The sequence below is a fragment of the Trachemys scripta genome, chromosome 11 (assembly GCF_013100865.1).
Source record: "Trachemys scripta elegans isolate TJP31775 chromosome 11, CAS_Tse_1.0, whole genome shotgun sequence".
Lineage (NCBI taxonomy): Eukaryota > Metazoa > Chordata > Testudines > Emydidae > Trachemys > Trachemys scripta.
In genome coordinates, this window is record NC_048308.1 from 8,128,658 (window position 1) to 8,154,388 (window position 25,731).

The 25,731-nt window shown below is 44.6% G+C and overlaps 1 protein-coding gene and 1 non-coding gene across 28 annotated transcripts in view; one reads left to right on the plus strand and one right to left on the minus strand.

Annotated features, from left to right (window-relative positions):
• CLASP1 (cytoplasmic linker associated protein 1) overlaps window positions 1-25,731 on the minus strand; it is a 263,544-nt gene that overhangs the window by 187,673 nt on the left and 50,140 nt on the right. For all 27 annotated transcript variants that reach the window (XM_034785912.1, XM_034785914.1, XM_034785910.1 and 24 more), the window contains exons 3-6: window positions 4,452-4,530; window positions 3,362-3,465; window positions 2,200-2,291; window positions 2,014-2,089 (exon numbers count right to left, since the gene is read on the minus strand). In XM_034785912.1, coding sequence (XP_034641803.1) covers window positions 2,014-2,089; window positions 2,200-2,291; window positions 3,362-3,465; window positions 4,452-4,530 — 351 coding nt within the window. The remainder of the gene's footprint in view (window positions 1-2,013; window positions 2,090-2,199; window positions 2,292-3,361; window positions 3,466-4,451; window positions 4,531-25,731) is intronic.
• Window positions 6,022-6,148, plus strand: LOC117885304. The gene has a single exon (XR_004647774.1). It is a non-coding gene; the product is annotated as a U4atac minor spliceosomal RNA (small nuclear RNA).

Here is a 25,731-nt window from a genome sequence, read left to right on the forward strand (position 1 = left end):
TCTTTGGAGCAAAGCAAAACAAAAAACCCTGCATGTTTCCCTGCTTCTGCTATATCTCATTCAGCCAACAGAGGGCAGTGTTGATCAACATTCTGCTAATGCAGCTTTACAACAATAATTCTCAGAGGGAAGAAAATAAGCAACTGGAGATAGAGAAAAGTGTTGTCAGATCACAAGGTCCATCCCTCTCCCTCCCCGCCCCAGGAAGGACAGGATCTAGTGGGCCCCTAACAGAGGAAGCATCATTTATTAAACTGACAGTGCTCTTGATCTTAGCCAAATGGGTTAGTGTTTTTCACTACTGTGAAGATTTAAAAAGATACCCAGGCACAGTAGTTTATGTTTGATTATTGTGGGGTTTTGTTGTTGGTTTTGTTTTTGTTTGGGCAGGCCAGGCTACACCTCTCTGCCCCACAAGCACTGCTTTGGGGTGACTCTGAAGGATAATGAGGAAATTTGAGACTGTGAGATGTACTAGGCACCAACAGGAGTGCGCAGGGGTGTGAGGGTTGCTCCCCTCACACGCTTGCTGGCTGCTAGCAGCGCACAAAGAAGAGAGAGAGAGAGAGAGAGAGAGAAGACGTGTCCAATCACTGCATGTGCACTGAGTGAGAGTCCTGGAGCCCATCTCTCTCCCCTGCCAGAGAGCCTGCTGGTCCATCCCTGCCCATGGTTTGAAAAGTCAGTACTGGAAGGGAGTTTGGATCCCCATTCCCCTTCCCTTTACCACCTCTCAGGGGTAACCAGCTCTTCCTCTTAGCCCCTTACACCAGTGAAGGGAACGCTCTCCCCCACCCAACTCCTCACAGCAGCTAGGGGACAGCCCCAGCAGTTGGGTGGTAGGAGGGGGGAGGAGAGACCTGCCCAAATCAAGAATCACGAGGCACCTATTCTCCAACCAACCACCCAGCCCAACACCACATCCCACCCAAGCTACAGCCAGAGACAGCTGCCAGGTAGGGGAACACCTAGAGGATCATCCATGGTGCAAGGGGAAGTGAGACTCATGGTGTGATGCGAGCAAGAGAGGGCAATTTCCAATGACTGGGAACCAGGAAGTTGCCAAAAGCTGCTCTATATAACAACACTATCTCATTGCCCCTTCCCTTGTCTTCCCTTCCCCACCTTCTCCCTTCCTGTTTCCTACTTTCACTTGTTGTGTCTTGTTTCCAATTGGATTGTAAGCTCTTCAGGGCAGGCTTTGCCTCTTCCTGGCCTTAGCAGAGCACTTAGAGAAACTGGGCCCCCATCCGTCTCAGGGTGAGGGGCACTACAGCAATAGAAATCACTCTAATGGAGTTGGGAGAGGACACACGTATGGACTTGTTGGATTCTCTTGGGGAGAAGGAAAGGAGGACTGGAATGATGGTTTTGTTCAGAGGGAACAACGCTATTTTTACATAGGGGGTTGGAAATGTATCACAGATTTTGGTAGGATATTTTTGAGGAACTTCCTTATAAAAACTAGTCTAGCAGCACATCACGGCCAATTCCCTGATTAGGACATCGGCTCAGTTTCACCGCACCCACCCAAGCCAGCTCTTATAACACAACACAATAGAGCACATGGCACTAAGCAAAGACAGACTGGATTCATGCATCTCTTTCATGTCTTCTCTTGAATTTACTCAGACGGCCACAGCCCCAATATCCCATGCAACTCGCACTGCTGCACAAGGAGTTAACTATTGTCATGATTTCAGTCTTTTAGGATTTGACTCTCTTATTAATTATTTTGATGACACCAATATAAACCCAGAGCAACTCCAGTGAAATCACTTCAGATTTACCATAGAGTCACTGAGAACAGAACTAGGCCTGCCCTAAAATCACATTATGCAAAACTAAACCAGGGCTTTTCATAAATGGCAAAGTTGCAAACTTCACCAACAGCCGGCACACAGTCAATGTACCGCTCAAAATTTAGAGCCCTGCTTATTGTGAGTGGCAATCAGACCCCCCCTCCCTGCCAGTAAATATAGAATTTAACATCGAGTTTCACCAAAGACTTACCTGGCTGTTTGGATCTCCAAGTAAGTTACATATATGTGGCACAATCTTACTCAGTGTTAAACTCTGAGCTCCGGATCTAGGAGAAGAGAAAGTGCATGAGTATGAATTGTTGTTTGTTTGTTTGTTTGTTTAAATGTAAAACACTTGGAACCAAGTAACCCGGGTCTATGACAGGTCCTGACTTACACGTTGAGGGTTGCAATAAGGCAGAGGCAAATCCCTTCTCTCGTCCGGAAATTCTTGTGTTTGAATCCTCCCAACAGTCTATCCCACACGTACTGCAGAAGACAGAAAAGAGGGTGGAAAGGGAAGAAGAAAAATAGAGTGGGTGGGGTTTTCTTTTCCAGCCTTGGCACAATTTATCATCCCTTGGGTTTAAATATAAACTCTGTGCCCACACCCAAGAGACTAGGAGGATTTCTGGGTGGGAGCTCCAGGACGACTGTATTAATCTCAAAGGTGACTAATCTTTTGTTCTTTGTTGAGCCTTTCAGTAACTCACTGCTAGCTAACATAACACTGGTTTACCAGCACATACCCGCCAACCCCCAAGGCACAGCACTTCTGACACCTGCGACTGCCCCTCCTCTAGTGGAGCCCTGGCTAATGCTCAAACACACCCATCTCCCAGCTGTGCCCCAGCTTCATGGGACAGAGCTCTGGGCTGCGGGATAGGGAAGCACAAGCATCAGCTAATTTCAACTGTGTCCATCACTGCCTTTCTTTCTGCCCTATCAGAAATTAGGAGAGATGGGGGGCAAGGCTCAGAAACGGGTGCTCTCCTGGACAAGCAGGTAGAGCCGGGGAGCATGTTTACATAGCACCTTTTATTTCCAAAGATCCCAAAGAATCTTTCCAAACTATACATGTGCATCACCATTGAAATGGGGTAGGTAGAGTTTCAGTAACAACTGTGTCGGAAGAGGGAAAATACTGGCCAGGGGCAAACCCTCATTTTACAGAAAGTATCAGAGGATCATTAACATCCATGAGAACAGAAAAGTCCTGGATTATATAGTAGTAATCTGAAAGATCCACGCCCAGTAAATTATGTGGCTCTCAGTGGATCTAACTCAGAAGAGGAATAAGTCAATTTCACTCTGTTGGGATTGGAACCGAAGATTTAGAACATTAATCAACCATCCCTCCCAGATCTAACTGCAACTGGTCTGAAAATGATCCATTCTTCATAACCACCTTGGAAGATTATCCTGTGGACATGGAGACAACGGGCCAGTTAGCATGCACCCATGGGGGAAGGTGAGTTTATGGCAGGTCATAAATACAGATTCCGACATAGGTTCTTTGTGAACACACGCAGTGTATTCCAAATGAGTCATTGCTATACCTGAGGATTAGTAGCTTGTTCCATAATTTTTAGCAGCAGAGCCTGATCCTGCTCCCGCACCGAGTCTTTAGCATCTCCCAGCCTGTCAAGTAAACTTGGCAACACTGGAAAAAACAAACCACCGAAGTCTATCAGAAAAAAAGCTACAGCGTATCGCAGTTAAAATCCCCCACACACACTTCAGCAAAGCAGAGAGAATTCTGGGACATCACTAACCCACGATGTAAACTGTGTCCCCACTCACTTGTCTGCGATCTGATCCTGAGAGGCACTGAGCACCCATAATTCCCATTGATGTCAATGGGAATGGACAACACTCAGTACGTCTCAGGACTGAGATCTTGACAGGTTTGCATTAATTAAGATGTAATCATTATGACAGCGGTACTCTGTGACAGCTAAGAAAGAAGGAAGCAGCAATGTAGTAGCATGGGACCATCCTTGTTGCGGAGGCCAGCAACTAAGGCAGGAGTACTGCAGAGGCAGAGTGGTCACGGGAATGAGAATGGAGAACACGAGGCTATTCAGGGGAGCAGTGGGGGAGAACCCAGAGATCTCTCCCCAAATAAAACACAAACAAAATGTTCACAAAACCCACAGGACACTGAGAACGCACTAGTGGCCCCCATGCTTTGCAGACAACTGTGCAAATTCTCCAGACACAGATCTGTGCTGAACCAAACAGAGCCCTCTCCTACTCAGCTGGTTAAGGTCAAATCCTCCATGGAATTTAGGCTGTGCTCCTGTGACGAGGTTTTGGTTGGGGGCTCTGCTGGCGCCGTAGAGGACGAGAGCACACACAGCAATAAAGGGACTCAGCATAGAGGCTAATCATTTAGGGCCAGAGTCTGTCACTTTTACTCATGCTATTTGAGTGGCAGAAGCTGCAAAGTACCAGTCCTGATGATGCAGCCTCTGTGGTATATGCAATGTTAACAAAACAATTCAGATTAGTGACAGTGGACCATATTTCTGCTTCTCCGTTATAGCAAAGTAACCTTCTTTAAATGAATGAGGCTGCCTGGGTGTGAGTGAGGGCAGAATTTGGCCAAATATATTTCAGATGGGCTAACGATCCCTTAGTCTTTACCTGTGCCTATCTGAGCTTTAAAGCGATCCTGTAACCGTGACACTAGTGCAGACAGGATGTCCATCCCCAGCAGAACCACCTGCAAATACACAATAACAAAGATAGCAAGTTAGCGTGCAGTCAGGCACAAGACACCAGGATAGGCAAGACTGTAGGGGTTTCTCACTGCAGAAGCAATGTTGGAATAAATATGCTCATAAAAGAGAAACAAATCTTTCACGCATCATATAAGGAGTTCCACTGCAATGTATGCCATTTGGATCTGCCCACTGCCCAGCATAGAATATGACCATAAAGAAGATTACTTTAGAGGAGCAATGAAAGGATTACTGATTTTTAAACAAACTGCAATCCACACAATCAATCATTATAATCACTTTCACAGACATGTTCTTCAATTATTTATTATATATATTTGCAATTTATTCTATTATTTTCTATGTATTGGTAATTAATTGATATTAATTATAATGTATTACTAAATAATGTATAATGCAACCAGGTTAACTGTATTTATTATCCAAGTTTAGAAAAAAATTAAACTAACAGCAATAAATAGGGATGACTAAATAGATTTTTTATTGAAAGTGAAAGTGTTTGTCAACAGTGTTACTAGGATTACAATCATGATTTTTCTTTAAAGTTTGTAGTATCCCTTTAATAAATAATTATAATAATTTTAAATACATTCAAAGATTGTGAAGCACTTTGATATCTACTGATAAAAAAGCCCTATATAAGAATTGGATAGTATTATTATTTGAAAGCACTGCATATTTTGCAATGTGCTAAATAAATGCTAATTAAGAATATCCATAATGATACCATGTATTAATATTAATAGAAAAGATACAGAAGTGCTAATTATAATTAATAATATTCTTAAGTGCTATGTATTCTTTGTTAAGCATAATAAATAAGTGGTAGGTAATAAACTATTACAATAAATACTTTGTAAACTGCTTTATGCATATTAAGTTAGCCTGGCAAAATACTCCCTCCCCAGCCCCCTTACCACCAGTAAAATATCAGCAGATTGGTGGTTTGGTTTGATTTGATTTTAAGTATGTGTCTATTTTTATTAACATCACATTAACATCATCCTGGTAAAGGGCGGGTGATCTTTCATACAAAATTAGTAAAGCTGTGCAAATTTTAGATTATTATTTATTATTACTATCCTCAGTTCCATCAATGTGTGCATAAATATCAATCAGCCCAAAGTAAAATGCAAAAAAGGATGCATTTGACCACTTCTTCCTTTCCATTTAACGGCACAAACTTTGCTGTGAGACTGTTCATTCACTCTAGGGAAGGTTCGCCAGCAACGTATGCAAATATACACGCTAGGTGGCGCAGTGCATTATGGGTACGGTCGTGACTGTCGGCCAAAAGAGTATTAAAACGGCGCTAACTGACATAAAAATGAAAGACCGAGACACTGTATCGTGCTGGACTGCGTCCCTGATTGAAATCAAGAGTGAAAAAGGCAGGCTCAAAATACGCCGTCGCCACAACCGAACTAGACATCCAGAGTCCCTCCCCGCATTCCCATTAGGCATTTTTACTAACCGTCCTTATCTTGGGGTTGCGCTACTGTTCAATGAACGTATAGTGAGAACAGTACTGCTAACACCGACACAACACATAAGCGCCCGCTGAGGCTTTTGCTTTAATGTGGTGCAATTTTTGGAACCTACTAATTGGTGCAACCTTATAATTCGTTGTAAAAACAGGTTAATATTTAATGGGGTTTGTTTTGTGTGAATCCATTGTTTTCGCTCTGTTGTATTTTCGCCACTTTATCCGGGATCAATATACTCTTTAGATTTCTCTTCCCCCATATTTAGGTACCTTCCAAAATGAAACGTAGGGGAGGGGGCAAATGTGCATCGGGAAAGCGCCTTCCCGTTTCGCTATACAGAACAAGTAGTTCGAAGAATAGCCACTAGATGGCGTAAGGATCTGTGCTAAACTCTTTGATCATTTTAAGCTCAGGACCGAAGTGTAAGTGTATCTACTTCACTTCCTTTAACTAGGGCTTGAGAATATGCCCCTAGCAAATCATCACAACAGTAATCAGCAATAATTGCTCCTCTCCTCCTAAGCAACATACACACTGAGGGCTCAGTTTATCTATTCAGTGTTGCCAAAAAACCCAACAGTTCTGCAAGGTTGAGTTAAGATTGTTAGGAATGTTTAATTATACTTACATTTGTTATAAAGCTTCCTTAAAATTTCTCTTTGCAAGTCTTTCCCTGCAGATTTCCTATTCCAGGGCAATACCTTAAATTACCCACAGTACTATGCGGCCTAAGCATGTTGCCAATTATAAAGCCCAGGTACATTTGCTTATAAAATGTGACAGAGTTTACTAAACAAATCTGAACCGTATTCCAATTTAATATGGAAACTTTTCCTCAACCTAGAGGGCAAAAAGTTTCCCATAAGATACAGGCACTATGAGGATGATCAAAGAAAAAAGATGGCTGTGCTGTGATAATGAAGTCATGTCATCATTACATCATCATGTGTTATTACCCACTTGGGAACGAAGGAGCAAGGTGAGGTGGGTGGGGTGCTTGTTTTTTAAATACACTACCTAGTCCAGTGTTTTACAAATTTCTGTACAGAAGAACTACCCAGGCTCCATGTCTCCCGCCTGTGTTTCTCACTCTGTTTCTAATTTTATTCCAAACATGGATCTAGGCAAGTTATCATGCAAAGAACTATGAGCAATAAGAAATATAAATTTGCACATTTGGGGGCTCAGTAAAAATTAACTTTATTACAAAGTCTATTATACTATGGTGTATGCTAATAAAAACCTCCATACATTTAATCATTCAATCACCATCCTTCATACAGTGTTTTTTTTTTTCATTTTCTTTGGCAACTACTGGCGCTTATGCTGTTGTTGCAATTGCTTAGTATACAAAGATTCGGTGATGAAACGCTCTTAATGAGTATGATTACTCGTAGAGACACCCATGATTAAGTAAAAGAAACTGGAGTAGCCCTTTCAGTAATATGTGAAGGATGCATATCCAGTTTAAACTGAAACACTGATGTGAAATGAGATTAAAAAAAAAACAATTTCTGGGGAGTTGGAATGGAAAAAGCACAGGTGCTGCTAGTTTAGTAAATAATCTTTTGTAACTTCCAGCTAATCAGTGTTCTAAAGCATCTGGTTAAGTTTTTTTCCACCAGTTCATAGAATATCAGGGTTGGAAGGGACCTCAGGAGATCATCTAATCCAACCCCCTGCTGCTCAAAGCAGGACCAATCCCCAGACAGATTTTTACCCCAGTTCCCTAAATGGCCCCCTCAAGGATTGAACTCACAACCCTGGGTTTAGCAGGCCTAATGCTCAAACCACTGAGCTATCCCTCCCCACAAGGGGACATAGTCAAATACTTTATAAAGTGTGCTTTTTAACTCTGCATACTGTGCTACATGCTGGCAGGAGGACCTTAGAAGAAAAGGTTTCAGAGAGGTAGGAATCCTTGTGGCACCTTAGAGACTAACAAATTTATTTGGGCATAAGCTTTTGTGGGCTATAACCCACTTCATCAGATGCATGGTGGGTTCTAGCCCACGAAAGCTTATGCCCAAATACATGTGTTAGTCTCTAACGTGCCACAAGGATTCCTCATTGTTTTTTTAGGAAGTAAAGGGTCTTTGCCTCATTTGGTCCTTTTCTCTACGTCAAAGAATTTGCCCCTGTATTGGCTTGTTTTCACATCCATAGTTGTGCACCAGGGACTGGGCTCTGTACCACTGAAGCAACTGGGAGTTTGACCACTGACTTCAAAGAGAGTTGGATCAGGCCCTACCGTTATCCACATGGTCTGTCAGTTACTCTGTGCTCCTCTTGGCAGCAAAGCACAACAGCGTAGGTCCTACATAAAAAGCAACCCCGGGATCCAGAAACTGTCTTACCAACTGAGGGCCTGTCTATACACAGATGCTAAAACAGCACCGCTGCAGCATAGACCCTTGCTACAGGGACGGAAGGAGGTCTACAATCACTCTAGTTAATCCGCCCACCCGGAGAGGCAGTAGCTAGGTTGATAGAAGGATTCATCCATCAACCTAGCTGTGTCTTTACCAGGGCTTAGGTCAACTTAACAACATTTCACAGTGGTGTGAATTTTTCACATCTTCCCAGAGTGACGAAACTAGGTCAATCTAAATGTTAGGTATAGACCAGGCCTGAGTGGTAGAATATTCTTGTTTAAGTAACCCAACAAGATATTTAGACCCTGGATAATATTCAGAGTCACTCACATCTGGGACATACGTTACATGACAGCATCTCTTGCTAAGAGGAACAGAGTGCTTGCTGTGTGCCACTATCTGCAGAACGCTCAGCACTACACCAGCTCCAATGGCAGGTCATGTTCCTAAGGGAGTAAGGCACCAATCTCATCCCACTTTAATTGCCTTGCAACATGCTTGGGAAAGTGAGAGGAACAAGAGTGGGGCTTATCCAGTGTAAATATAAAATCAACAATTAACCTCCCCTCCAGCACCTAGGATCAGACAATGGAAGAGCAGCTAAGCCTCCTAAGACTTTTACTTATCTGTATTTCTAATCATAATTTAACATTAGCCTTAGACCCAAACCACCACTATCATTACAGTGCTATTTAAAAATCTGTAGTGACAATGACCCAGTGCTATTGTTTGCCACTCCGGAGATCAGGATTTGATTACCACACCTGATCTTTCACCCAACTCCCAAAGCTGCTAGAGGCTGCGGGGGCAGAAAAGTCAGCATATTACACCCTGCAGGTAGGGAGTCCCACTGGACCTGCTCAAGATCTGACTATCAAGGGTTTGAAAAGCCATCCCTGGCTGAGAAGATGCTGATTGCAATGGGTAAGATCTTGACTATAGGCCCCACCCAGCCTTCTTTAAGCCTCATCATGTCACCACTCTGTGCCTCAGTTTCCCCATCTGTAAAATGGGACTAATGATACTTTCTTCCTTCATGAAGCCCTTTGGGATATATTGATGAAAAGTGCTATAAGACCTAAGTAGTATTAATATTATTGCCATCTGTCATGGGATTTTAGCCACTGCTGGAGCTGCACCAGTACAATCCCCTAATGTAGACATAGTTTGCTCTAGTGCAATGCAACTTGCATTGGTGTAGGTTACCCCAGTTTACCTGTGACATCACTGCAAGCTTTGTCTGAACCAGGAATGAATAAAGAACACTGAACTGTGTCCTATGTGAGAAACTGATGTCAATGGAGCCTGGCACATGGGGCAAGGGGACGCTGGAAGGTTTGGCAACTGAAACGAGTGGCAAGGAGATGATCTTCCAGCCTGTACTATTTCTATCTGGCTATGAATTTCCTTTCCGTTCCTCCTCCCTGTGGAATCTAGGCACCACATACGTGAATTAGTAAATCAAATTTTGATGTAGAGAAGGCACAGTTCTCTGCCTAGTACTTCTGAAGAATTACATTGGGGACTGAAGTCTAAAGGAATGACTCCCAGCAACGAACTAGCCTTTTTTACTGAAAGACGGCCTGGTCAAAGAGACATGCTGCTCTGAAAGTGGAAAGATATAACCTTATTGTGATCTCCAGTGGCATGGAGTTCCACAGCCCTGCACAAAAAACACATTGCCATTGGCTGTTAGCTGTATTGATCCTCTAGAGAGAGTCAGAGAGAGGGAAGCAATCCATGTCCAACCCATCAAGAGCTCTGAAGGACCTTGGATTCAGGGCAAATAGTCAATTAGGAGCTAGTGCAGATCTCCATAGACACATAAGCCCATCCATTTATCTTGCTTGCTTGGCAGATGCTTGTGTGGTGGCTGCTGGGATTCCACAAACGTATCAATACTCAATTTGTGCACTTGCCATCTGCTGGGGCCTTTTTTTTTTTTTTAAACAGTATCAGCTGTAGCAGCTAATTGCTGACAGCGGACTCTCCTCCTCTGCCTTGCTCTCCAACTGCTCACTCTCCAGGCGTCCTAGGCTCCTGTCAGTTACCAGAGTTTAATATTCCCCTTTCCCAATGCTGAAAGGGAAGTCACACCTCATGCTTTTACAAGCTGTCAAAAAAATGCCTTCAAAGGACTTCACAAAATGGCTGCCCTTTAATATTTGGGTGTTGCTGAAAAGCCTGGAGGCAGCCCCGTGTAGTGGAGATGACACGTAGGCTACCATCACTCCAGCACGACTGCAAGCGTTTACCAGGCGTAGCAGAAACGGTCAATAAGTTCCAGCGTGACTAAAAGGAAGATGCTTTGAGACAAAGAACAGGGGGAGGAGCAGCACAGTGTAGAGGATTCAGAGTCAGGAGACCTGGGTTCTGTTCCTCGCTCTATCACCAGTCTGCTGTGCGACTCTGGGAATTCTCTGTGCCTCGGTTTCCCTATTTGTAAAATTGGGATAATGGTGTTGAACTTCTTACATAGGAGGCTTCAAGATCTGCAAGTGGAAAGTGCTATACAAGAGCAAAGAATTGTTAGGAAAAGGTTTTGTGCCTTCCAGAATTCAGCTGGCTAAGTGAGTAAGGTATTAACAAACACAAAATAATAATTACTGTAGTATTCTCTGATAGATGGCAGGATAGGAGTGCAAAGTAGTGACCTCCTTTGGAAAGTGCTTTGAAATCTACAAACGAAAAGTATTACACAAGCGCTAGGTGACATTATCATCAGTCCACAAACTGTAAGCATCACACCTTTGAGGAAAAAAGTATTATCCTCATTTTACAAAGGAGGAAACTGAGGCACAGAGTGCTTATGGCCCACATCTTCAAATAGTCACTAACTTTGGGGGCCTCCCTTTTTGAGTACCCAATCTGCTGCATCTCTGGCCTAGTTTTCAGAGCCAAGGAGCATCCCCTAATGGTGTAAGTTGGGCACCCAAAAATCTAAAGGCACCCAAAATTAGAGGACACTTGAAAACTTAATTCTGAGGCTTGGTCTACACACAATGTTTGTATTGCTATAACTGTTTGTTAAGGGTGGGATTTTCCCCCATTATAGTTATACTAGTAAAATGATCTAGCATGGGCAGTTTTACTAGTATAAACGTGACTGATACCAGTATACCCACATGCGTCTGATGAAGTGAGTATTCACCCACGAAAGCTTATGCTCCAATACGTCTGTTAGTCTATAAGGTGCCACAGGACTCTTTGTCGCTTGATACCAGTATAGTGATCCCCTTTCCTTTATGGGAATAGCTGCATCAGCATAAAGCACCTTTATACCAGTATAACTGCATCGACACTGGCGGGATCATATCGCTTAACCTATACCCGTAGAGTTAAAGTAGTAGAATGTTCTAATGTAGACAAGCCATAAACTACTCGGAGCAAGTCACCGATCAAATCAACGGCTGAGTGAGGAAAAGCAGACAGAAAATGCCCAGTCTCCCTCTCTAAGCACTGGACATCCTCCATTTTGGCTTAAGCATCAAGTATGGTACAGAAACGGCCTTCAATTGTTACTATACAATAGTAACATCAATTTTAGCGGCTGATCCATTGATTTGTCACTCAACAGAGATCATTCTCACCAGCAGCAACAGGGTTACAGTGGTGGCAGCTTTTCCCTTCGAACGCTCCGCCGAGGCGTACATTTTTCTGTTCTAAGAAGCTGACAAGGATCCAGCCATCTGCTCTGGATTTGGAGAAGTGCAAAAAAATAAATAAATAAAAATCACAGAAGTTTAAACTTTTCAGCTGCCTTTCTGCACATAGCTAAAATTAAGCTGATTCGAGTCATTCCATCCAGAGCAAGAAATTCCACTACGGAACGCTGGGAGGACACTTTCTTGGCTGCAGAGCAGTGGACTAAGGAGGCGATTAAAAGGCACCAACAAACTGTTAGCGTGTATCAGCAGGATCCGCACGGACCCTTAGTGTGTGGCAGGCTAGTGCAGGACAGAGTCGCAACCCAGCTCGCCACAAAGTAAATGTTTGTGTAGACAAACCCTAGGAATGAATGTCTGCCTACCACTCTGAAAAGTCACATAAGACCGGGGGCTTCCAAACCAGTTTGTGATCCCGACCTAGGAGACCATACAAGTCTAGGATCCTGCCTACACTATGGGAAGCACTGGTACTGCAGGATCTCATCCTGGCACACTAAACAATTCAGACTGGTAGCGCCTGGTGGACAGGATTGAACGGTGTTTTAACCGTTCTCCCCTACATACTCCATATCCCAGGCTCCACCACTTTGTTTTGTCCAAACTGCCTTTCTTCTTCTGGCAACATCTACAAAGATCCCAAATTCTCCTCCCCCCACACCAGCTCCCTTTTATCTTCTCCGGAAACCCCAGCAAAGACCAGCATGCATTGCAGCATACCTTACTCCAGTTAATGGGGACTGACTAGTGCTCCTTGCAGACCCATCCGTGCTGCTCCTTCAGTCAGAGGGGAAGGATAATGGGGCACAGTGATTTTCAGGAGTCTGTCCAGATTTGGTCCCAAACTATCCCTGCTACTTTCAGCTTCCCTTCCCGTTCTCACCATTTTTTTTTTTCCTGCTTCTCCATCTTTCCCATCCCTCACATTTATTCCTCTCGCTTCTGCATGAGAATCACACCTCTGGTCCTCCCCATTAAGGTAGATCAACAGACTATAGAGTGCCAACGACGCTAACCGGAAGTGATGTTACTGTGATTCCACCCCTCAGTTTCGCTTCCTGTGGCAAGGGCTTTCCTGGCAGCCCAGCACAGGAGCAATTCCCAACAGCTGCTCTGGGGGTAAGGACAGGGAGGAGAGACACCAACAACCATCTCATTTCCCATCTTCCCCTCCCTCACCACCCACCCACCCCGAGCTCACTGTTTTCTTGGCCATTCTCAAGCCAATCACAGCTTTGATACAAATGGGAAGTGGAGCCTACAAGTTAGGGGCTGTCCCCCTGCTCCAAAGCTCACAGGACCACTCCACATCCCACCAGTAGGAGAGTCTCCAATTTTCCCCGCCCGTCACAGTGATGTGGCAAACAGTGCGATGGTGCCAAGAGACAAAGCACTGAGGCCGATGATTTTGTCTGGTAGGAGCCCCAGGAACAGGTGCTGTGACCCTGTGACGAGATAACTAAATCAACACGTTTAAATGAATCACACAAGCCCCTTTAAAAAAAAAAAAAAAACGAAAGCTGATGTGGAAAACTCCCCCTTTCATTTATCGATCCAGTGGGAGCAAGATTTATTCCACAGCTTTACGTTATTCACTGGGAGCTGAGGCAAATCCCAGAAAGACAATGTGGAGAATTTGTTTAAATGTTGGCAGTTTAAAACAGATAAAAAGGGTAGCTAGAGTCAGTCCCCTGCAGGAATATATTCTGGGAACTGCCATAAGGCGCACAAGGAGACCTGGCTCAGACAGAATGTATTATATGAGCACAGTGAAAACTGAGCAGTCCGCTGTCATAATACACGAGCAAGAGACTCAATGGAATTAAAGGGCAGGAAGTTGAGAAAAGCACAAGGAAATGCAGCTGAGAGTGAACCTACAGACTTCACTGCCATTGAAGGTCCAGCAAAAATACAGGGACTAGACTTTTAAGAGGACTGGATAGGGTTATGAGCATGGACGTGTGTACAAAAACCAGAGATGATGATCTGTGAAATTAAGATATATGCTTTGGGGCATAAACGGATTTCCTCGGGAGCCAGGAAGGATGGTCCAGTGCTTAGGGCACTAGCCTAGGACTTGGGAGTCAATTCCTGGGCTCAGGTCCCTGCTCTGCCACAGACTCCCTGGGTGACCTTAGCCAAGACATTTAGTCTCTCTGGGCCTGTTTCCCGCCCGTAAAATAGGAATAAAAGCATATAAGGACCAGAGAGAGAGAGAGAGAGTCTCCCACCCACTCTACCCTGGCCACTTCCGGGAGCGGCGTGGGGCCACTGGCCATGGCATGCAGGCAGCCTGCCTGCCTGAGCCCTGCTCCGACGCTGGTGGGACTCAGGGGCAGGCTGTCAGATATCTGCCCTGCATTTTGGGGGCCACATACCACCACATAGTTTGTTTCATGATAAATCCACTCCTGCCTAGATCACCTTGTTACAGTGGGTGCGGCATTACACCCAGTTATCCCGTCCATGCCTGCAGGACACTGTCACTCCAGGTTAGTGTGGGAGTCGTGTTTGCAGAAACAGACTGTAACAAGCGACTGGGACCGATGGGCTGATCTGACAGAGCCATTTCGGGGGGTTGAAACTCAGACAGTAAGGTAAGCACAAATCTTTAAAACAATTTACCAGAAGACGGCCAGAGCTGGTAACTCAACTCCTTACCTCATGAAAACACTGCGGCAGTGGGGCTGCAGGCCCACATCTTAGAATTGCCCCGGGAACTCTGTCCCCCCCCCCCATGTCACTGCAGAATGGTATGACCCCAAGGCTTCAATAAAATGAATATGAACTTAACTTTCAACCTCAGCTGTCCATATTCCTTCCACAGACACAGCCCAGATTTCTGATCTGATCGCTGGACTAGAATCCAGGAATACCTGGATTCTAATCCTGGCCCTCACACCAACTCCCTCTGCAGCCATGAGGGGGGAAAATCTCTGAAAATTCTGACTCCATTTCTGCAACACTATGAGGGAGATAATGCTCACCTACCTCCAGAGGTGTTGCAAGAAATTTCTGGAAGAGGGAAAACACTAGAGAGCTGAGCATTCAGAGATGCATGTTGATTATATGCATAATGGATTAATCATTTAGGTGATTTGATGCTCAATAATAATACATTACTTAGCCCTGCTATGGCATCTTGTATCTAAGGCTCTCAAAATATTTTACAAACATGAATTAAGCTTCACAACACGTCTGAGGCACCCCAGCATGATCCACAATACACTAACGGGGAAACTGAGGCACAGAGAGACTAACTGACTTGCCCACAATCACAGAGAGTATGGACAACTGAGGTCCCCCAACACACAGTCCCATTTTAACCACAAAACCAATGCTTCCTTCCACAGTGACTCATCTAGTGATTTATGGAGGCTGATCAATTGTAACTGACATATTCCTCTTCCATGGTCTTCTCTGCTTGCATTATCAGGCAGAAGGACTTTTATAATGAGATAAGACAACAGGGCAGAATCTATATAATAAGATTCCAGGATTGTCACTCTCAAGCCCAGAGTGTCTTACGGAGGCAGTGTGAAGTGATGGATACAGCCACAAGCACGGCTGAGAGCGCTTTTTGTTCAGAATATATTCAGGTTCAATTGTCGCTGGGTTTCATGGTTTATTACCATCCGATTTTTAAGTTCTTCGCTACTTTGACCTTACAACTTACATGCATGACTGTCGCTGTACAGCACACGGGTGTATCTGTGCCATGCCAAGCACCTTAGACCACTGTGCTATCAGAGGTGACTCAACTTCCACTCTAATGTGTATGCAACAACCTCATTGACTGTATGAGGGAGGCGGCACAGATGGTAGATTACTTGGCTCAAGTGTCACTCATGCAACAGCATGAGCTTTGAGCTGCTAGCTCACATCCAAGGAACTCCAGCAGGATAGTCCCATTTCTATCTGCAGACGGAAGCCAAGTGGGGCTGGTAAAGTTGTCAGTTTCTTCCCAAAACTGGTACGCCTCCTGCTCCTTAAGGTTGAGCAGGAAAAGGATCTGTTTAATATGCCCTCCCCTTGCCCTATACCCCCTTAAGACGCTTCGTGTCTGCCAGTGAAGGAAGCATGAGTTACAACCCCACAAAGTGGCTTCCTGCACTGCACCACACCACACTGTAAACCTCTCTCAACCACAGATTACAGTTTAATTTTATTTTTAGCCTTTTTATTTTTTTTAACATCAGCCAGTAGATTCCCTGATGCAATGGGGCATCTTTCTCACTTGCCCTGGAGAACAGCTATATTTATCTTGGGGCTGTGACACTGTTCACTTAGAACTATTCTCCTGAGACTGCAGCTCCCTATGTTTCTCAAATGCCGCCACCGTGGCCACATGTAGCCACCAGGAGCTTTTCGTGAAGCCACAGTCTCCTGGGCAGTGATTGAGAGGGTGGTGGGGAGCAGCGGACTCTTGCAAGGGGCCTGTCTCCTGCTGGAGCCCCAATAGTGTAGGAGCAGGTGGCCAGCTTGAGTTCCCCACCTTCCCGGAGCTTGGGCTTCGGGCTTCAGCCCTGGGGTGGTGGCGGCAGGCTCCGGCCATGCAGCGGCAAGCTCCATCCCCCAGCCACAAGTCTTCAGGCTCTGGCTAGGGGCTCACCTCCTGCACGTCGCCCCTGACCCCGCTGCCTCCCATCTATCCCCCCATCGCCCCTACCCAACTCCCCATCCAGGGCTTAATTTGTCCTCCAGCTTGCCAGAGCGGAGTAAACAGTCTCTCCGCTAGCTAGCAAATCTGCTGTGAAAAGTGATATTAACAAATATACAAATGTTACTTTTCACAGTAGCAGACTTACTAGCTAGCAAGTCTTGAAAAAAGCAACCAGAAAAGCAAAACATGCAAAGCCCCTTATTTGTGTTTCTATTCTGTTCAGGTCCAGTAAAGAATAGAGACAACTGTACATTATTTTTAACCACTGAGTCTGCAAAAAAACCCTATGTAAATAAATCACAATGATTTGGACATGTTTATGTGCATATATTTATTTGTTTTTCCTAAAGCTAATTAGTATTTTAGGAAAAATTGTCAGAGCGGCCACCAGCAAGAGTTGGTGGCCACACTCTGAGGCCACCCAAAAAATTTGTTGTGAGAACCCTTCCCACCAGGCAAGCGCAGATAAGCCTGACAAAGGGGAAGGGATCTTGGGTAAGTGTTTGCATGCATTTTTCCTTACAAGGTTTCAATTTAAAGATGGCGCCCAGCCCACCCCCAAGTTAACAAGACAAAGGTATTGACCTTTTATTGTTTTGCTTGTATGAGAAGAGGTAGAGGCTACAACAAACAGAGGCAGAGTTGGCATCTAGTTTTCATTCCCCTGCTGGGGTAGGTGTGGGGGGCGCACGTGGAACACTGCACAGTGATGTCCCTGTTATCCCTTTGATGCACTTCTATGGAGGCACTCTGCAATCCACTCGTGAAGGTTCCTAGGGATGGCCTCCTTACTTCTTCCTCCAGGGTACCACACCACTCTGCGACAAGTTTGGTGGCACCTTGCAGTAAATAGGTTAGTGGCATACAGGCCCAGGCAGGTTCTGGGCACCAGTCGCAGCTGTGTTCTCTGTGCACCAGACTACATGGGTCTACTCCTGGGGGAACTCTGCATCACTGCGCAGTTGGGCTCTGGGGATTAGGGGGTGCACGTGTCTGAGCTGGGGGTGGCCCTGCAGCTGGGCTCTGGGGATTAGGGGGTGCAGGTACCTGGGCTTGGGGGCCCGCGGCCGGGATCTGGGCTGGGGTGGGGGCCTGCGGCTGGACTCTGGGGACTAGGGGGTGTGGGTGTTTGGCTCACCTGCTGGGCTCTGAGGGGGAGGGAGCAAAGAAGCAGGGGTTTCTTTAACACTCTACTCCTGGAGGAATTTTTTTGGTCTTGGCCACACTTGCAGCTGTACAGCGCTGTGAGGTAAACCTGTCTTCGTACAGCTGAGTAGGGAAAAGTGCTGCAGTCTGTCTACACTGACAGCTGCCAGCGCAGTGGTGTGGCCACACTTGCAACATTTGCAGCTGTGTTGGGAGCAGTGCATTATGGGCAGCTATCCCAGCATTCATGTGGCTGCAATGTGCTTTTCAAAACGGGGGGGGTGGGGGTGGATTGTGACAGGGAGTGTGGAGGGAGAGAAAGTGCTTTTTGGAGCATGTCAGCTCTCTATTTTGCAAGTTCCAAACTCCTGGCCCCTTGCTCATTCATTTACTCACTCAAAGCAAGCTGCAATCTGTTTGCTTTTCTCTGTGGTACAAGCTTTGAAACCGGCACTTCCGCATTCCTGCAACGGGTCACAACAATGGAGAGGATTGGCCACTTGACAAGGTGATTAGTACAGCACTGCAAGCGTTTACACTCACACCCGTGAGTCGTAGCCACTCCGCTGCAGCTGTTATTCCTCTCGGAGATGTGGAGTACCTGCAGCGGTGTACCCAGGGAGAGACAGCGCTGTAAGTGCCCTGCCAGTGTGGATGGGGAGTGAGTTACAGCGCTGGGGGAGGCTTTACAGCATTGTAACTTGCAAGTGTAGCCAAGGCCTTTGTGGCTGTATTGTTACAGACATAGTTACCAATAGATAGCTTGAAATAAATTCCCAAAATAATTGAAACTAGTATGGTTATAGTGTTATTTTGACAAATAAAATATGCAGAATTTTGCAGAATTTAAAATATTGTGTGCAGAATTTTTAATTTTTTGGCACACAATTTTTAATTTTGTGGTGCAGAATTCCCCCAGGAGTAATGGGTGCATGCAAATGGACATATATGTTTACTTTCATTCTAATTTTAAGTTTTTACCCTGTTATACAAATTTATATAACTTAACATTGCCTGTGGTTTTTTGGCACACTGATTTTTCTGCACTGTTTTCTCCCCGCTCAATCAAGGTCTATTTTCGGAGAATCAAATTCTCTTTATTAGTTCACCACAAATATTGCAGAATGCACTGCAGTAGTCAATGCAAACACTCTTTGTCAATGCACACCAAGCACCATGTAATTCATAGCTTCAGGAAAACACCCACTCAACATTTATAAATGTACAGCAAGCACTACCCAAATTCGTAGAAGCACCCAAAGCTCCAGGCCCAGAGAGCACAGCAGCACAGAACCTAACGGTCAGCCACAGTAAAGTGCTCTTTCAAAGTCTCCCTCAACCCCATAGCTCCACATTGGGCTCTTGTAATGGCCCTTGTGCCTGGCTCTTCAAACTCAGCAGACAGCTGGTCCACTCCCTTTGCCTCACAGTTATTATGCAGGACACAGCAGGCAGCTATGGCCACTGGGATATTTTTCTCACTGAGATCCAATCCCTTCAACCTACAAAAGCACATTCAACAGTTATTCTGCACCCGCTGAGCTGATAGCAGAATCAGCCAGGGGAGCAAAGGGTAGGCTGGGTCCCCCAGAATCACTATTGATATTTCAACATTGCCAATAATAATCCACCAGTTGGGAAAGAATATCCTTGCTTGCAGCTTTCTGAACACTCCTGGGTTCTTAAGGACGTGTGTGTCAGGCACCTCCCTTGACCACCCCACATCAATACTGGTGAAGCATCCATGGTCATCCACCAACGCTTGCATAAACACTGAAAATTGGCCCTTTCTGTTGATGTGCTCTGTGGCAAGGTGGGCTGGTGCCAAAATTGGGATATACTTACTGTCTATTGCCTCACCACAGTTCAGGAACCCCGTTGGTGCAGATCCATCCACCAGGCCCTGCACAATGCTGAGAGTCACAGTCCTGAGTAGCAGGAGACGATTAACGGCTGTGCACGCTTCCATGATCATGGCCCCCCAGTGGCTTTTCCAACTCCAAAATGATTTCCCACTGACAACCAGCATTGCAAATTTCCACAGTGTAATTACCATGTGCTTCTCCACTGAACATCTATTATGGAACAGCAAGGAGAAGCTTACAATGAAAAAAAAATGGTAGGAGTGTCCTGTTTTGCTCTTTATGGGAAGGCTTAAGGTCCTTCATATGGCAATGAAATTTACCAATAAAACAGATTACTAGATTAGTCACTCAGCATTAACAACATGGTTGTATGTGAAGGGGTAAATAACACTTCCCTATTCATTTACTTCACACCTTTCATGATTGCATAGACGTTTAATAGAGACACTTTCCCACTAGTCCCAAGGGACTTTTGGTATTGGGATGTATGAGAAAAGCGAATCATCATCATAATCATCCAAGCAAGACAAGCGCTCTTAGAGTCCGATTTTCAATGGGAGTGGGGAGGGCAAAGCAACTTTGAAAATCAGGCCCTACGTACTGAAATGCTTTCAAAGATTAAGCGAACATCTAAACACCAAGCACAGATTGTGGCCTAGTGGATAATAACTTGCTTTTCCACCAACGATCCCAAGGGGCTTTACATGTGTAAGAGAAGGACTGTGTGAGCTGTGAGAGTTTGAATATTCACATATCTTGCCTTACCTGCTCACTTCCACACTTGCAAATGTCCAGCTTTTGCGAGTTTGAAGTTTAATGTTCCTAAATATAAATGCACATGGGCACCAGCAAGATTAACACCGACCTGAGGTTGTTTTGGAGGGGTTTTTGTTTTTGTTTTGTTTTGGGGAGGGGGATTTCGGAACTTAGGAATGTCACAATATCTTCAACTTCCCCGCCATCTCTCCTGCAACGTTGAACTGAAGGAGCTCTGCAGAGCCAGATCTGCAGCTCTTTACCTAGTCGTCTTCATTATGTCTGTGAAGCACACAGCACAATGGGGCCCTCCTGCCTTGTTAAAGAACTCCGTTGCTGATGGGGAGAAGGAATTTAGAATCCAGTTCACTCTCTCCCAGGGATAACAGGAGCAAAACACAGCAAAAAGTAAACTTATTTTGGTTACTAAGTCAGTAGCTAGGAGTCTGAATACACAGGAGGAGCGGAGCTGTTGCGAACAAAAATGCTACAGAACATGAAACAGCTTCACATGTGGTTCTGGCAATTCAATAGCTGAATCATCCCCTTTAAGGGCCTGATCTAAAGCCCACTGAAGTCAATATAAGTCTTTCCATTTAGTTCAATAGGCTGTGGATCAGGCACTAAGGCAGTACTAAATGTGCACCCCAGCATGCTGTCAGGGGTGTGCTGTCAGAGGTGGAATTTTTCAAATCAGATAGTAAGAGAGTGGATAGAAGTAAATGGCTGGTTCCCCCAGGGGTCTGTACTAGGACCTGTGCTTTTCAACAGATTCATAAATGATCTGGAAAAGGGGGTAAACAATGAGGTGGCAAAGTGTGCAAATGACACAAAATGACTCAAGCTAGTTAAGTCCAAAGCAGACCGCAAAGAGTTACAAAGGGAATCTCACAAAACTGGGTGACTGGGCAACAAAACAGCAGTGGAAATTCAATGTCGATAAATGCAAAGTAATACATGTTGGAAAACATAATCCCAACTAAACATACAAAATGATGGAGACTAAATGAGCTGTTACCACTCAAGAAAGATCTTGGAGTCATTGTGGATAGTTCTCTGAAAACATCTGCTCAATGTGCAGTGGCAGTCAAAAAAGTGAACAGGATGTTGGAAGCCATTAGGGAAGGGATAGATAAGAAGACAGAAAATATCATAATGCCACTATATATATATATATATATAAAAAATGACTAAGGGTATATGGAACAGCTTCCATATGAGGAAAGATAAAAACACTGGGACTTTTCAACTTGCCTGGCTGGCTCCCAGACTGTGGCCTTGATACAGGGGCCGAGTAGGTGCTGGGGCTATGGAGAAGTGGCCCACGGCAAGCAGGTAGCAGCGGAGGGGAAGGAAAGGCAGTGAGCGGCTGCCAGCTACAGGGACCCTGGGTTGGGGCCCAGAGTAGCAGGTGGGCCTGGCCCTGCCCCCTTTGTTTAAATAAAGAACTCCAGTCTGCAGAGCTGTCAAACAGGCCACTTGCAAGTGCACCATATTCGCATGAAAAAGCACCACAGAAAATAAATGCCTGAAGGGAAGCAAATAGGGTTCCCTATCTTGCACTGGAAGGGAGGACAGCATTTTCCTGGAGCAATAGCACACATATTGTCTGAGTGGCTGCATCAAAAGAGGAAAAACAACTGGAAAATTATAGGGATAAACTGCAGAAATCTTGGCCCTTTCATCCATTTCTAATCAAATGTTTAAATGATCAACCAAATAGCTCCAATCAACGCTCTAGTGTCTCGCCAATACTGAACAAACAGACGGGAAACCTCTTTGGGGACCCCCCACAACTTTAGAACAACAGGAGAATTCTCATGAACTAACACAAACGAGCAATAAACATAGCATTTAAAAAGACATTAGTTCTTGATTCATGATTTTTATTGGACTCTAAAAAACAGAAGTATATCAGATATGAACAAAAGTTGGAGCTATAAGAGAAACTTCTGCTGAATCACATATCCATTGGAACTGTGTATTATAGCACAAATACTGGGGAAACAGACAGTAAACGGTCGGAACAGAAACAAAACATGCCATTGGATTCATGGATGCTTCTCCTGGAGATCCCTGCCAGAAAGGATCATCCTTCATACATAGGAAGTTTTCCGCATATTCTTTTTTCTTAATATGGTTTTGTGTTCAACCTAGCATTGGAAATCAGAAATGGTCCCACCAGCCCATGATTGGATTTCAACAGTTTTACAGTGCCATCCCTAATGAAGAACTGGCTTATGGACTGAGAAACAGCACGACTCCTGATTGTTTTGAAATCCTGGTCTAGATACAATGGTATCAAACAGACTCTTCCTCTCTTTCCCTCAAGCCCCAATCCTACAATCTGATCCATGCAGGTAGGCCTGGGCCAATCCCTATTGACTTCAATGGAACTCCACATGGAAATCAGGAATGTACCACATAGATCAGACTGTAAAATCAGGGCTTGTATTTGCCAATTTCAATCCCTGCTAGATGCGGCAGGGATAACTGACGTTCCACATACCTTCATTTCAATAAAGAAATGGAGTTTTTTAACATTAAGGATGTGACAGCACCTGATGAAAGTAAAAAGTTCAAAGTTATACACAGTCTTGCTCTAATTACAAGTTTCTCTCCCTCTCTGTCAGTTTGTGACAATGAATCAATGATAATGTTATTCAAGAGGGAGGTTTGAGGGTTGTGGGTTTTTTTTTGCTTGTAAGTCTTTTACAAGCCATGGCGTGCACACTATTTCACAGGACTAGGAGAGATTCAGTTTCATTGTTAGCAGAGACTATGAGACAGGGAGGAGACAACATTTAGGATCAGAGTAGTTAAGAGGTGGAACGGACTCCTGGGAACAGTGAAAAGGCAGGATATAAATCCCTGATGCCATTCTTCAGGGTATACATTAAATCATTGCCTTTAATCCGTAATGAACAGTTGCAAGGAAACCAGATAACCCACCTCACAAACAGCCAAAAGAAACAATGCTCAGACCTTGGGCAAGTCCCCTCTGGACCTTCATTTTTTCCCTTCCATAAAATGGGGCTAACAACACTGTCCTACCTTCCAAGGATGTGGAGAGGCCAAACACTAATGTTTCTAGGATGCTTTCAGATCCTCAGCTGTAGAACTGCAGAATATTATTTACTATTGAAAACCTGTCAAGGCAAAGTCTAATAATGTTGTCTATGTCTTGGGAAGAGGTACCTGAACTAGCCCAAAACATTTCTGTTATCTGCAGTGTTGGGATAATGCCAGCACCCCTTCAAAGGATTACAATAAGTTGCATGTACATAATTTTTCCCCTTTTTTCAAACATATTCAGGCCAGAGAAGGTGGAACTATACTTCTGTAAAAATATCAAATGAATACAAAGCAACACAGTAGGGGTATGTCTGTATTATTTATTTGGAAACTGTTGATTCTTTTAACTGTTGGTTCTTTGAAGATTGCCACCACCTCTTTCTTTTGTTTTAATAGAGTTCAAGGTTTGCCCTTCCTGACTTTCATCAGCTGAAAGTAAAAGTTCAGGCTTTGAGCATCATTAGGCGTCAGCAGTCATCATGCACTTCTAGCTTTCGATGATTTCCTCCAGACCTTTAAAATTGCTTCAATTGCATTAAGAAAAACAAACAATTCCATCATCACAGATTTTTACCCATTGAGCTATTTCAGTCTACTGGGTACATCACATGCTCTTTAAAGAACTGCCTGATTATGGGCTGGCCTTCCAGATGCCTTTGTGCCCTCTTGGATGAAATGACTCATTAATAACTCATGAGCATGGATACTGTGTTTATAGTTTATGTGCCAGATAAATGGGGCTAGAAGTCAGGAAATAGGTGCATCAACTTTTTCTCCCCTTACTTTAATTATTGTTAATTTGTGGTTCTTATTTGTTTCCCACAACACGCACAACATGCTAGGCAACACACAAACATAGGGGCAGTGCCGTCCCTGCTCCAAGGAGCTTACATTCACTGTAACGTATTTGCCCACAGATTGCTAAGTGATACTTACCATCACACAACTTGGCACAGGATACACTGCACAGACATTCAACGCCCCGGAGAGGGACATGGAAAAGTACTCTGCCTTTTTGTAGGTGGGGAAACTGAGGCAGAGAGGTGAAGCGGTTTGTTGAAGGCCACGGTGCCTGGCCTTGGCCACTGTAGCACTGACTAGACCTGTTCATTCAACCCCACAGGACATGCAGGATGGACTCTCTCCAGTGCAGGGAGGTTCAGAGTTAAAATTTTTTATTAACGTTAACATTAAAATGATGTACTAAACAGGTTAAAGAAAGAGTGTCTGTACATCTGGGTATAGAGCTTAGATTATCCAAAAGTACAAAGTTTGATTTACAAGTCACAATAACAAGATCTTAGCCAGGATCATGGAGATGTAGGTGGTGAGCAACCAAAGGGAGATGGAAAAGGTGATAACTGGGCATAATCAGTAAATCACAACCAAAAAGCAGCTGATAAATAACAATATTTTGTACTTTTGAGATCTTCTGGAATGTACTACAGAACATTTTACACAATGCCCATGCGGGGAAACTGAGGCATGGCTGGCTTGTCCAAGGTTCTATGGGAAGCCTGTTGCAGGACCAGGAATAGAACCCCAATCTCCCAATCCCAAGACTTAACCACAAGACCATTCTTCACCCCCAGACCTGAGCTTCATTGTTGTTGTTGTTTTTTGTCCCCCCCGCCCTCCCATTAGGTCCTTCTGCATTAAGGAGAGGAAAGAGGCAGGACAACTGTACCTGGATGCCCGTCCATGAGTAAGGTGTGGTCTGGGGTCCTGGCATTTCCTTTGGTAGATAACAGGATGACCCTGTTTCTCTGCCATGACACACAAGACTTCCTGTTTTCAAGGCTTTACTCCTGGCAGGATAGTGGCTCTGCTCAGCCCATCTGCCAGCATGCTCTTTTCCCTGCCACACGCTGTGCCTTTCTGGAGATTAGGAGACTTTCTGCCCACGACAACATTCTTAAGGCTTCATCCCACACATCCCCCATTTCTCAGTTGTCAATCACCCTGCCATGGATTGTCAGAACACACATCCTTTCCCTCAGGCCCTGAGCAGAACAAAGGAGTGTATGGAAATAACTATCGGGTTAGCCCTATAAGTGTAGTGACTTCGTCAGGAGTCTCTCTGTCTCTTTAGCCAATGATTTCCAGTGAGATGGAGGCACAGATGTAGTACCTACCTACCACCAGATCTA